Below are 13,490 nucleotides of genomic sequence, written 5' to 3'. Positions count from 1 at the left end.
ACAGAAGAAAATTTTTGTCATAATTTTCACACGAGAACTCTAATATTATATAATAGAAAAAAAAATAACAAAAAATAATGATGGTAGAGAATCCACATAAATATAAGTAGGTGTAAATCTTACCTTATAAATTCGTTTATAAGATTGAATTCGACTTAAAGTACGTTTATTAATATAGATATCAGAGTCATCTTAAATTCTGTCATAGTGAAAGTTTGTTGGGTTTATCAGGCCACCCGCTATTGGACCGCTATCGAACCATAAAAAAATACATAATCTCACGCTCAAATTGACCGCCTCTGCATGAAGAGAGTATGTTGAAGATCTTACATCGACTATAAATTATGATGTACTATGAAATATAATTGGGTGCAAACTTCAATTTATAAGTCGATTTTGATTTGATAAGATTGAGTTAAACTTAAAATTCACTTCTTAATAATTGATTTTTTTTTTAAATAATTAATTTCAAATTGTTATACAATTTTCTGTGATTCACATTAGTAGTTTACAGAGTCCAACTTATTGGTAATTGTGGGACGCTGTAATAGGTCAAGCAGAAGTCATGCTTGGTGTGAAAAAAGACAAAACGTACTTGTTGGACATAGTTTGAACACCACTACTTTATGTCTATGATTTCCCAAGGTTAATAAACGTAAGAGCCACGTCTGAAAAAAATATATATTAATAACTAATTTGTTCCTAAAATTTAATTGTTCTTCTTATACGTTCAATATGTAGTTGTAACATTGTTTTGTTAAATATGGTTAAAACATTATCAAAGTTTTTTTTTTGTCTATCGATTCTTTAGTGTACTAAACTATGTCTTAAAGTAATATCTCTAAGAGAGATAAATAAAGTTTGATAAAATATTATTGAAGAAAAATAATTTTAAAAATAACCTTTTCTAATGAAAAGATGAAAGATTTTATTTCTGCCACAAATAAAAATAGGTAAAAATGAAAAAGTAGAATGAAAGTATGACATTTGTTTTCAGAAACAGAAAAGGATTAAAATAAAATATAAACCTTCATTTTCAATTTATTTGTTGGTCTTTTATTTGTCTCTACCAATAAGTGGATGAAGAGGCAATGAAAAATTGCTCCATTATTTTCTCTAATCAATTTTCTTTAATTTGAGTAGAAAAACAAATTATTGAAGATGTTATTTGATTGTTTTTTTTCTCTCTTGTCGATCATTTTAATTTTTTTATATCTAAGAATTAAATATATACGGATGAATTTTAGTTAGACATGAGTACTATAATTTTCGTACTATTTAGTCTTCTGTTCACATACACTTTATAAAAGACTTTATGACTTTTTCCATTGTTAATATATATATATATATATATATATTTTATTCTGTTATAGTGAATTTGTCCCAAAAACGATTAGTAAATTTCATATACACTTCAATTATATTTTTGTTAGTGTTTATTGTCCTCCAATGTGGTTAAAACAAAGATCATTATTTTTTTTTCTCTCTATCTTTTCTCTTCTCAAAATAACTTTACAACTTTTCAGACACTCTGAAGTTTAGGTGAAATTTTTGTATTCAGTGCTAGGTGTAATTAATGCATAATAATGACGTACTTTTTTTTTTCGAGATGCATAACCATTTATATGATTATTATGGATCATTTGTTATTGAGTCGAATTAGAATTTTGAATCATAGTTAAGAGTGTATTAGTTAATGTTTAATTGTAGTTTAGTTTTGTTAGTCTTCTGTTAGACTTAATAATTTTGGTCATGTTGATCAACACTAATCGGATACTGTGATCTCTATCCATCGTCCAGCCCCGATCAGTACATGTATGTTTAGTTTTTCATAAATATTTTATTTCATCTACTTCTGTAGTTATGATTTGTAAAAAAAGTACTTTCAGAAATTTTGGATATCTGTTGTTACTTAATTTATTTTTTATAATATATATATATATATATATATATGATTATTTTTCTTATCATGTTTTTACTTAATTAGTGAGGATGATAACGTATGAAAAAATTATGTAATATTGTTACTTCTCTGCGTTTTAATCTCACCTAATATCTATTGCTGAGGTTTTAGGGAGACATGTTCTATAAATAATGGAAGGTGAAAGAAAAAGTTATGAATATTTAATTATTAGTTATTAACATTTAATTCCTTTTAATAATATTAAATAATTTATAACTGTTGAGGTGCAATTTGTTACCTACTCCTACATTATCCTTTTTTGAAATAATACATTCTATTATTGTTCTGTCCACCTTTTTTTGTCCTTTCTATTTTGTCTATAATAACCTTTAAACTGCATAAAAAAAGTACATGTTAAAATTATTAATATGAAAAATACAATATTCCATTTTTATAAGTAATTCTTGAAATGAATTAGTTTTAACAAAATTCTCAATAAATATTAATTTATTTTAAAGGTTAACTCTGATAATTTTTGAAAAAAAAATCTGAATAATTTGATAATTTTACATATGTAAATAAAACATGTACGTAATTAATATATGATCATGATACACTGCTTATTAGCATTTTTCTCAAAGTTAGTAATTACAGATTTTTTGTGAGTTAATAGAGATAATCAAAGAATTATTTTGGCATGAGCTTTTATTCTTTTAGAACCAAATAGATATCATTATGTAACGTATGAATTACGCATTAAGTGATATTTTTTTATATCATATAATTTTTTCCCATTTATATGATTCATTTTAGTAGAAAAATCTGAATCTCAAAACCTTAGCATTGCTTGCAAGATTAGTCAATGTTAAGTTTTAATAGAGTATCACGTTAGTATTGAAAAAATAAATTCAAATAAATGTTAACATTGAAATTCATTTGTTACTTGTTTAAACCACACACACGTAAATTAAAAAAAAAATTAATTCATAATATATAAATAAATAGAATATATTTTGTAATATGTTGTTAGACTAATTTAAAAAATTCATATGATAAAATCAATTATATATAATATATTTTTGAATATGTTAGTAGATTAATTTAAAAAATTCATATTATAAAATCAATTCATAATGTTTCACGAAAAAGTGAATTCAAATATATAAATAGATATAATTCGTTTTTTAATATATTATTAGAGTAATTTAAAAAATTCATCTAATAAACTCAATTTATAATATATAAATAGATACAATTCATTTCTTAATATATCTATCACATTTCATATACTATTCTATTTAACTACATATAAATATATAATCACCACAAAATAAAAAATCTCAAATCAACAAAAAATAATTTTAACCATATATATTAAATGATAAATATATTATATAAATTCATATTTATCTAAAATAAATACTATATAATATCATATTTCACAATAACTCATAATCTTTTAAACTTCCAACAAAAATGAAACACAGTGTAATCTAGAATCTATCATAAAAGCGAAAATTGAATCCCATAATTAGACCATAAGAAGCATTTATGTACGCACACATGGTTTGTGACGATGAAAAGTTGCCTCAGAAATCAGGTAGCAATAATAATGGTTACGATGCTGCAAACCACACATAAAACACCACAATCTTAAAGTCACCAATTTGGCAATCAACTTGAAAAAATCGGTTTCCAATGACAACGAAATTTAATCATCGACATCACTAAATTAACTTTCATTAACAATTTAACCATAGATCATCACCAGTTATGTGTATGAAGAAATAAAATAACTTCGATCAGAACTTCAACATAAAAAAAAAATGAAAAATTATTTTCAAGAGACTATTTTTAACTTAAGGCTATTGTAGTGTTATAGGTGAAGTCCGTATCCAGAATATATAAATTAGTTGTTGATCTAAATGATTAAATTTATTGTAGATTTAAACATAATCTTGTTGCCTTCTGTTTGAAACTACTAGTGAGATTGTCTTGTCATGAATCGAACTGATATTATCACGAACATATCGATTATTTATGTAATTAAAGACATTAATATCGTATCAATGTAAATCAATGCAGTATAATAGAGAATAAAAAATCTCATAAAATTATAATATTTAATATTAAAAAAAACCAAAAATAATGTCGGATAAAATGAAATCAAGAAATTATTTTAACATATAACAGAAAACCTATAATAAGAATTGACAGATAATAATTTAGCTACAAATTTTTCTATATTTATAGTGAACATAATCTTCTAAGCTAGGATCGTATTTTTTTTTGTTAGAAGAGTCATTTTTCTTTCCTAAATAAAATTTTCCATTGAAAAGTAATTATAAACCTAATGGGAAATTTACTCTTTAATTCTTGAATAAGCTTATGTAATGGTGACATAAGGAAGATCTTGTTTGTTTTGGCTGGTAAGAAGCCAACAAGACAAAAACTGAAGTTGACACAGAAGACAAAATCCGAAACCTTCCAAAACATGACCTTGTTGTGTGAATGGTATTCGATCTGTTCCATGTTTACGATCCAACATCACAGAAGCACTTGAAACAGAAGAACCAAGACCGTGTCGTGATTCAGAGGCTGAAGTAATGATAGTCAAACATAAAACTCAGAATAATTTATGACTTCAATGATATGAACACGAGATAACTAACCATTTCATAATCAGTCTTCAAGCTCTCTTTTTTTATTTGTTAATGCACAGTGTTCTATATAAAATTAATTAATCAATACTAATATTGTGATACTATCTATAAAATAAAATAATTTATTTATTTTTCACTAATGTTTTTAACGTTTTTATCTATTTAAAAAAATCATAATAAAATACGACATTATTCTTATTAAATAATTTAATATAACGATAATAAATTAGGTGTTCTTACATAATCGAGTTTTTGTCTTATGTATTCGATTTTCACGATCTTCAGATACGGTGGTCTGATTAGTTCTTCATTTTTCGTGGAATAAGTGAGGAAATCAACAACAACGACACTTTGACAATTAAGTTAGTTCAAATACATTATGCATGTGAGTCAAAAGAGAAAAATTATCTCAGACGTATACTTCCTCGAATATTTGTACCTTTTAGAGGAGACTCAATAGTCATGGATCCGCTCGTGGGTATAAAAGAAGACCCAATTGTACCTTAATAATGTTTTACAGATAAAAATGACTAAATTATGATTAATTAAGATTTTACGAACTCTATTTAAATTAGGTGAGTCATTCAGTCTTCTCGACCATTCGACCATATCAGTCTTTTCGAATATCCGATTTCTAGTATCCGAGAGTGTGTTTAATATTTTTTTAAGAATAACAATTAGTGGAATTCATAAGAATCATTATTCCTGTGGAAAAAAAAAATCTGTTCCTAAATTAACCTTTTTTTTTTTTATATTTCCATTCCACCCCTTGGTGGAGAAAAGTTGGTATATATATAGTGAGCAACACTTTCGTTTCATTGGTAAAAAACACCGAAAAATGGGCGAAGACATTGTTGAGAGGGCGCTGAACAGTTTAGGAAAAGGTTTCGACTTGACTTTTGATTTCAGACTCAAGTTCTGCAAAGGAGAAGAACGTTTGGTTCTTCTCAACGAAACCGAGAAACGAGAGCTCACGGTGCCAGGTTTCGGACCCATCAGCGATGTCTCCGGCGACATCAAATGCGACAAGGGCGATTGCACCCGCTACCAATCGGACATCCTCACCTTCAATCAAGTAAGACATTCATTTCATCAAACACTTTGTGGTCAATTGGCGAAAAACAAAATTGAAAATGAAAATGTCGAAATTTGGCTTCTGGGTTTGTAGATGTCAGAGTTCTTCAACCAGAAGAGTTCGATCCCTGGGAGAATCCCATCTGGGTACTTCAACACCGTGTTTGGGTTTGATGAATGTTCCTGGGCAATCGATGCTGCTAACACCAAGTGTTTGGGTATTGATGCTTTTTTCATCAAACTCTTCAGTGTTCATATTGATCGCTACCCTCTTCTTCTCTCTCATGAAGTCCTTCAAGCTGTTCCTTCTTCCTGGGACCCCCCTGCACTTGCAAGGTAATGATAATTTCTTCTCAAAAAATCATTATGCAAATAAATCACATGCTAAACTATGAACTGGCCTCTGGTTTATGTGGACATCACACACCATTACTATTCTCTGTTTTTACATAATATATCTCTGTAAAAATCATCAATAAATTATAAATTATGATTGAGATTTCTAAAGTATGATAAGAAAATGAAGAAATTCAGTATACATAACTCAAATTCATAATATATATAGTTTGATGACAGTTTCAAAATTCTACAAGACATAACTCATACAGTATTACAGAAGTTATTCTTCAGTCAAATACTGCATAAGTATTATTGAAACAAAACTTTAATTTTGATTAACCTATAATATTATAGGGTGTTCATTGCTCTATCTAATTTTATTTAATAAGAGTTTTATTATATATTTTTCAATCATTTAACTGAATTTACTGTAAACTTAATTTGTGTTAAATAATTAAATAAATTATTTTTTTCTGGCGAGGTTGATGACTTTCTAATGGAAAAATTATTTTATACTCGAGTTTCTAAACTCCTATTTTAATATCATTTTTTTTTCTGGAGAAAACGAAAACTGGGTACAAAAGCCATATTTTAGGTTATCTTTTCAAAACCACTAATTTTTTATCAGGAAAAATACAAAACCACTAATTTATTATTATAATTTTACACTTCCATGGCAGACATATACTTATCTTGCTGGCCCTGTAAGTTATCTAAGTTGAAATGGTCCCTCCATTTTTTCTATTTTTCATTGCTTAATTCTTATGGTCAACTGCATCATCATTGCTTAGTTTCTGCATCTGTATATCAACCCATCATTCAAAACTGGTTTATAATTTCAACTATGTAAAAAATTGTGTCATTATTTCACTAAACTTCGAAGTTTTCACTAATTTTCCGATGATCGAAACTGTGGAACTGTTAACTCTACACAACATTGAAAATTTGACTTGAATAGTTACTTGTCAAGAGCGTCTAGAGAAAAATAATTTAAAGTATTCACTAGGTTGGAATTGTTTTCTCTTATACGTTAGAAATTTCATTATCGTCTACTAATAATTTATATTTAGTCAAAATTGAATTGAATTTCTTGGCTGCTAGCTGGAAAGTAAAAGGAAAATCACAAAACATTGTCTTTCAATTTCCTTTTCCACTTTTGTTGCTGATCAAGTCTCTCTTGCATCCATAAACATTTCAAAACATATAATGCTTTTTTCAGATAATTAAAACTAGTTCTTTTTTTTATTATATGTAAAAACTAGAAGCTTAGAATATTAGAAGCAATTATAATTTTAAATAATTTCAAGTATTGACTAAATTAGAATATATATAATTTTCATAACGATTACATTTTATCCTCATCGTAATCTCTTCTATTGTTAACAAAGCATAATCATATATTGTTATTTCCTCTACATATCAGTGGATCAGTATTCAGTACAAGTCAATCGTTTACCCTATATTTAAAAGATGATTATGATAACGACATAACAATGATTTTTTCGATATTTTCTAATGGAAACGTAAGATCGAGGATAACGATGAATCATCACGGATGTTTGATGATTGTCATCCACTTTTTTTTTTTTCATTTATCTCTTTATTTCCTCAAAGCTATAGGATCAAACTATATATATTAACAGTTAGAATTTAAAAGGTTTCTATTTTCGTTTAGAAAAAATATGCCAAAAAATTCAGCAGTTGCCTCGAAAATTGTAGCAAATTTCCAGGCTGAAAAAATTGATTGAAGTTTCAAATATCTTGTTTGAGTTGAAAACGCTATTAACCAAACTGTTGACTAACATTTTGTTATGCATACCTGCTAAACTGGCCTACTATAGAAGAGCTTTGTTTGAAAACTCTTCTCCTCAAAGTGTTTTTTTTAGCTGTTTCATTCCCACCTGGGAAATTGTACGTAGCTGAATAAAATTAATGAATTCACATTTGAATGATTTTACAAACACAGCTTAGCCATTTGAAAAAATTGGGATTCAAATTTTTTGACAGATTCATTGAGAATTTCGGCACACACATCCTTGTGGGGCTTAGCATTGGTGGCCAAGATTTAGTGTTGGTGAAGCAAGACGTGTCTTCCAGCTTGGAGCCATCAGAGCTGAAGGGCCACTTGGATGAACTTGGAAATCAATTATTCACTGGGACATGCAGTTTCCTTCCAAGGTCCAAAGACCAAAAATACAAGGTTTCCTTCGTTTATATAATAATTAATTAAGACATATATCGGTCGGTATCGAACGAGTGAGTTTCAGATTTGATGACCGACAGTAAAAAAACACTCAGTCTACACAGGTACAAGACATAAACACGCCACCATAATTTGATTACAATGTATTTTGCTGAAAACACAGGTACCACAGGCTTTTGATGTCTTTGGTCCTCAAATTGTTGCCTTCAATTGCTCTACATCAGTTTGTACAAAAGATGTAGGTTCTACTTGCCCCAATCTTCATCAATATATTAATATTCAATGTTTTAATATTGAAAATTTTGTGAAATGAAAGACCCTGAAAAAAATGGTATTTGTTCAGAAATAATATTGTAGATAATGGAACATGTAGGGAATTAGTGTGATATGTGCAAAGAGGGGTGGGGATACCCAACTGAGGGACCATAGTGAGTGGCTTCAGACAGTTCTAAAGAAACCAGATGCTGTTGATTTTAGCTTCATTCCCATCACTTCTCTTCTTAAAGGTGTTCCAGGCAAAGGCTTTCTATCCCATGCCATCAACCTCTACCTTCGATGTAAGTTTTCTTTTATCTCTGAAAATTAAGATTTTTTCATGAAACAAAGTAGTACATACACAATGAACCCTTTTCAAAAAATAACTGAAACTTTTTGAGAAAAAAAAAATGGTTTAAAACTAAGGTAAATGACATATTTGGTCCATAAACATGTGAGACATAATCAATTTAGTTCTTAAAAGAATAAATTGTGTAAGAAGTCTTGTAATTACATTCTATTGTTTAGTTTTATGAAACTGTTTTATTATTAAAATATAATTTTAAGACTAATTTGACACTAAACTATAAATTATTATCATAAAACAATGATATTAAAGATTATTTTGAATTTTTTACATATTAAATAAGATTTTTTTGACTCTTTTTGAAATTTAAATTGGTGATACTCTGTTGAAGGATGGCATTGATTGTTTACCCTTCAAACTGAACCAAACATCTGTATAATAATAAATTGTACTCCACTTAAATTCCAAACCAATAAAACACATACATGTAAAATATTTTGTAAATACCTGAGTTGTCAAATATTTTGAATTTGAACATCAAAGTCCATCTCTCTCAGACACAACAAACCAACAGCAACATTGTATGGAAATTTTCTCTAGGGAATTCCGTATTAATGACATGACTTTATTTTTTAACCAAAATTTTGTCGGGGTTTTGAAAACTCCGTCATTTGTGACCATTTGAAATTGTGTTTCCGGAAATAGTATTAGTGTAAACTAGCTGATCACAAAAGTCAATACACAAATAATTAATTAATATTTTTTTTTTGTATTCAGATACTTACTTCAGTTATTAATTGATTAAAGAAGGGTGCTGATTTATTAACACTCTCATCAATAAAAACATATCTTTCACATCTTAATAAATTAGTATTTTATTTATTTTTATTTTATTTATTTTTAATTTAAAAATACTATTATATTATTATAAACATGGTTACTGTTCATATGGTGTCAACAAAACTTTTCTCATTAAAGAATGAGACGCAATGATTAAAATATTTAGCAAATGTGATTGGTAAGATTTGGGTTTCCTTATCTTTTTTCTCAAAATGCCATCATATCACATGTAATTCGCAACACGTAGAAAAAGTTGTAGATAAATTAAAATGTTCTTTTCTGCGGCTTGACCAGGTATATGAACTCAATCAAATCTACCAGATACAATAAATTAATCTTAGGGAAAGCTTATTTGACTTGAGAATTGGGACAGCAGTTTTTGATTTGAACAATTTTAGGCAACTGAGAACGAAATAAGTTCATAGAAAATGCAGATAAGCCTACAATGTCAGATTTGCCATACTTTATTGACTTGTTCCAAACCCACAAGATTTGAGGTCCCATTCACAATGTTTAACCATTTACTCTTCACCAGGGTGTCACTTTTTTGGTTGTTGAACTAATACAATGAATTGAATTGATGTGAAATGCAGATAAGCCTCCCATGTCAGATTTACCCTACTTTCTTGACTATCAATCACACAAGCTTTGGGCTCCCATTCACAATGATCTTCCACTGTGTCCAGCCACAAACAGAACCACCTCCTCACCTTCTCTCAGTTTCAACTTGATGGGTCCCAAGCTTTATGTAAACACATCAAAGGTACATTCAAATTATTCCCTATATCAAGACTTAAACTTTGTCTTTTACTTCTGCCTCAGTAAGTATCTTAATCATAACAGGTAACAGCTGGTAAAAGGCCAATCACAGGGATCCGTTTGTTTCTTGAGGGCATGAAATGCAACAGGTTACTTTCACACTGCTACTATTTATTCTTTCCCTTACATTTCTAGCTCCAAGGCAATATATGAGACTACAATTTTGTTCTTCTAAAGTCTAATTAGTTAGGTAAATGAAATCTCTCAATTTTTTCTTATTTACTGTCACACTTTCTCATCTAATTTAATCCAACATTTTAAAAATACCTTTTATTCTTTCTTGTTATCATAAAAACAATATCCTACACATGAGAAGTCAATATTTCAAATCTTATTTTTTTTTTTGTAGTTGTTGTTACACTGTGTTTACTCACTATCATGACTTAAAACTTAGATATTTGATGAAATCAGACATAAGGGAATTTGATGCAATTAAGATTCAAATCTAGAAGTCATAAAATTGATACATGATAGACTAAAAGTACAATTAAGTCTTTAGTTCTGTCTAACCATCATTTTAGTTAAGAATGTTTGGTGAATGAGTGGTGCTCACAAGGATGTTTGGTGACACAGATTAGCCATACACGTGCAACATCTATTGAACACTCCGACAATGCTTAACGACAAAATAGAAGACACCCCATTATGGTCAGAAGAAATCAGTGATGAACGTTTCTTTGAAGCAATCAATGGGAAGAAATTCTCCCATGTATGCACAGCACCAGTAAAATACGACCCCAGATGGAGCTCTGATAAAGATGTGGCCTTTATAGTCACAGGTGCCCAACTTTATGTGAAGAAACATGACTCAAGGAGTGTACTTCATCTGAGACTGATGTTCTCTAAGGTGTCTAATTTTGTAGTTGTGAAATCAAGTTGGACACAGGGCTCCTCTGGGTTATCACAGAGATCTGGCATTTTCTCAGTAATAAGCACATCAATTTCAGGTAAAGACCAGAAAAAACCAGTTGTAGTTTTGGATTCCAGTGTGTTTCCAACAGGACCTCCAGTGCCTGTGCAAACGCAAAAGATGTTGAAATTTGTAGACACTTCACAGTTGTGTAAAGGGCCACAAGATAGTCCTGGCCATTGGTTGGTCACTGGGGCAAGGTTGGTGTTGGACAAGGGTAAGATATGCTTATGGGCTAAGTTCTCTTTGTTAAATACTGCTTCCTGACATATCAATGCACATGTCCAAAGTGAAAAATTGAAAAAGCAAGGAAAGTTTTTCAAATTTTGTATTTCTCTGTAAATGATCACAGCTATGGATATGTCCCTGTGTAGTCAAAACGTAGTTATAGGAACAATTATTTCTTTCGTTTGTAGTGTAAGTAAGTAGCTTTCCACAAAATAAAGGATTTACAGCACTGCATGTTTCTAAGAACATACTTTTCTACTACGAGATTCAGATACTTCTTCATTCTCCAAACCTATCAGGCAAAAGAAAATAAGAAGCGTTCTTACAAGGTCTAGAAGTAATTAACTTCTTTTTTTCTGAACTTCTCGACCTCATGGTCTCTTAGTTTGGATTATCACTTGTCGGATCTGACTATCAATTGTAATATGGACAATCATTTGTTATAAATATTATTTTTTTCATACTTTTCATATAAGTATAATAAATATTACAATTAATATAAATACGAATTATCTCTCCCAACATTTTTTTAACCTGGAAAGAATTTTAAACTAAAAAATTTGACAAATAGTTTCTAAAGTTGTTTTCTTAAAATTCTAATAAATAACTTTAATTTAAAAATAACTTTTATATAAAAAATAAATTACACTAAATATTCCAAATCAACAATTGTTCGAGTAACCCTAAAAAACATATAAATATTCCTCAAATATTTTCTTTATTGTTTACGAATACTATGTCTCTGTCTCTCTGAGACTAAACTGAATATGTCCTTGAAGGCATTAACATGACTAATTCTTGATGTACCTCCATACGTTTTTTTTTTTTATTATCTCATAAGTTTTTTTTTATTTTAAAAATGTTTTTTTAATATTCTGGATTATATAATTCAGAAGTATTTTTTTAGATTCGTAATTAACTTTCAGATTATGTAATCCAAAATTTTTTTATGATTAACTTTTAAATTACATATTTTGAAAGTTTTTTCTATACATGATACTGGCTTTCGGATTACGGATTAGGTAATTTGAAAACTTTTTTATCAGATACACTATTAACTTTCAAATTACATAATTCGAAAGTTTTTTCTAGATATAAAATTAACTTCTGTATTATGTAATCTGGATACCGAATTACATAAATCATAAACTTATCTCAAATTCAAAAAACACTTTTGGAATCTAAAGTACACTTTCAAATCAGAAAACATCTTCCAATTAAGAATGAAAGTAAGTGAAAAAAAAAAAAAGATAAAAAAGTATTTTCTTATTTAGAAATGAGGTAGCACAAGAAGATACGAAAGTACAGGAGGAAGAAGCAGTGCATTAACAACCTCTCTTCTTTTTTTATATGTCTGAATAATCCAGAATTTGGGGAAACTCAACCACCACCGATGATAAAGTTTTTTTCTTTATCAAGTGATTAGAGTTTTTATTTACTGGAATCCAGTTTTAATTTAAATAAAAATATTATAAAAAAAGTTATGGAATTTTTTTATATATAAAAAATTAGTGAAAACTATTTTAAGTATCTGAACTTCCATGTGACAATGATACAAATAATCTACAGTTGCCAAAAATCAATTTTTAGTGTAAGTGCGACAAATATATTTATATATTTAACTCTTAAAAATATTATTTTTCTAATTTTCATACTTTTGAGTTTTTTATTAGTTTTAATTTTTTAATATTTTTCAAACTCTTAAATATTCAGGCCTAACTTTCTATTTTAATACAATTATTATTACTTTTTAAAACTTTATTTATTTATTATAAACCCTCTTTCTTCTTTTACAAACACTACATTTACTTTCATATTTATATTTTTCTTAATTAAATATACTCATTTCATACACCACTAATTATAAACCCTACTTTTTTTTTTCCTTTATAACTTTAAACCTGATGTTTTTTGAAACATTAATTTTATGATTTGTATATTTATAAGAA

General features: G+C 28.3%; 1 protein-coding gene across 1 annotated transcript; it reads left to right on the top strand.

Annotated features, from left to right (window-relative positions):
• The first annotated feature begins 5,222 nt into the window (after positions 1–5,222).
• LOC137812967 (MACPF domain-containing protein At1g14780) lies at positions 5,223–11,787 on the top strand. Its single transcript, XM_068615229.1, has 8 exons — positions 5,223–5,641; positions 5,735–5,976; positions 7,987–8,179; positions 8,346–8,420; positions 8,556–8,739; positions 10,178–10,347; positions 10,428–10,492; positions 10,977–11,787. The coding sequence occupies exons 1-8, from the start codon at positions 5,405–5,407 to the stop codon at positions 11,578–11,580; spliced, it is 1,770 nt and encodes a 589-aa protein (XP_068471330.1). The 5' UTR covers positions 5,223–5,404; the 3' UTR covers positions 11,581–11,787.
• The last annotated feature ends 1,703 nt before the right edge of the window (positions 11,788–13,490 follow it).

The sequence above is a fragment of the Phaseolus vulgaris genome, chromosome 2, assembly GCF_000499845.2.
Source record: "Phaseolus vulgaris cultivar G19833 chromosome 2, P. vulgaris v2.0, whole genome shotgun sequence".
Taxonomy (NCBI): domain Eukaryota; kingdom Viridiplantae; phylum Streptophyta; class Magnoliopsida; order Fabales; family Fabaceae; genus Phaseolus; species Phaseolus vulgaris.
This window is presented reverse-complemented; position numbering and strand designations above follow the sequence as displayed.

Bases quoted from the DNA above. Each gene is read 5' to 3' on its own strand.
- LOC137812967 (XM_068615229.1), top strand. From the start codon at position 5,405: ATGGGCGAAGACATTGTTGAGAGGGCGCTGAACAGTTTAGGAAAAGGT. The intron at 5,642-5,734 runs GTAAGACATTCA...CTGGGTTTGTAG, and splicing joins ACATCCTCACCTTCAATCAA to ATGTCAGAGTTCTTCAACCA. The intron at 5,977-7,986 runs GTAATGATAATT...ATTTTTTGACAG, and splicing joins GACCCCCCTGCACTTGCAAG to ATTCATTGAGAATTTCGGCA.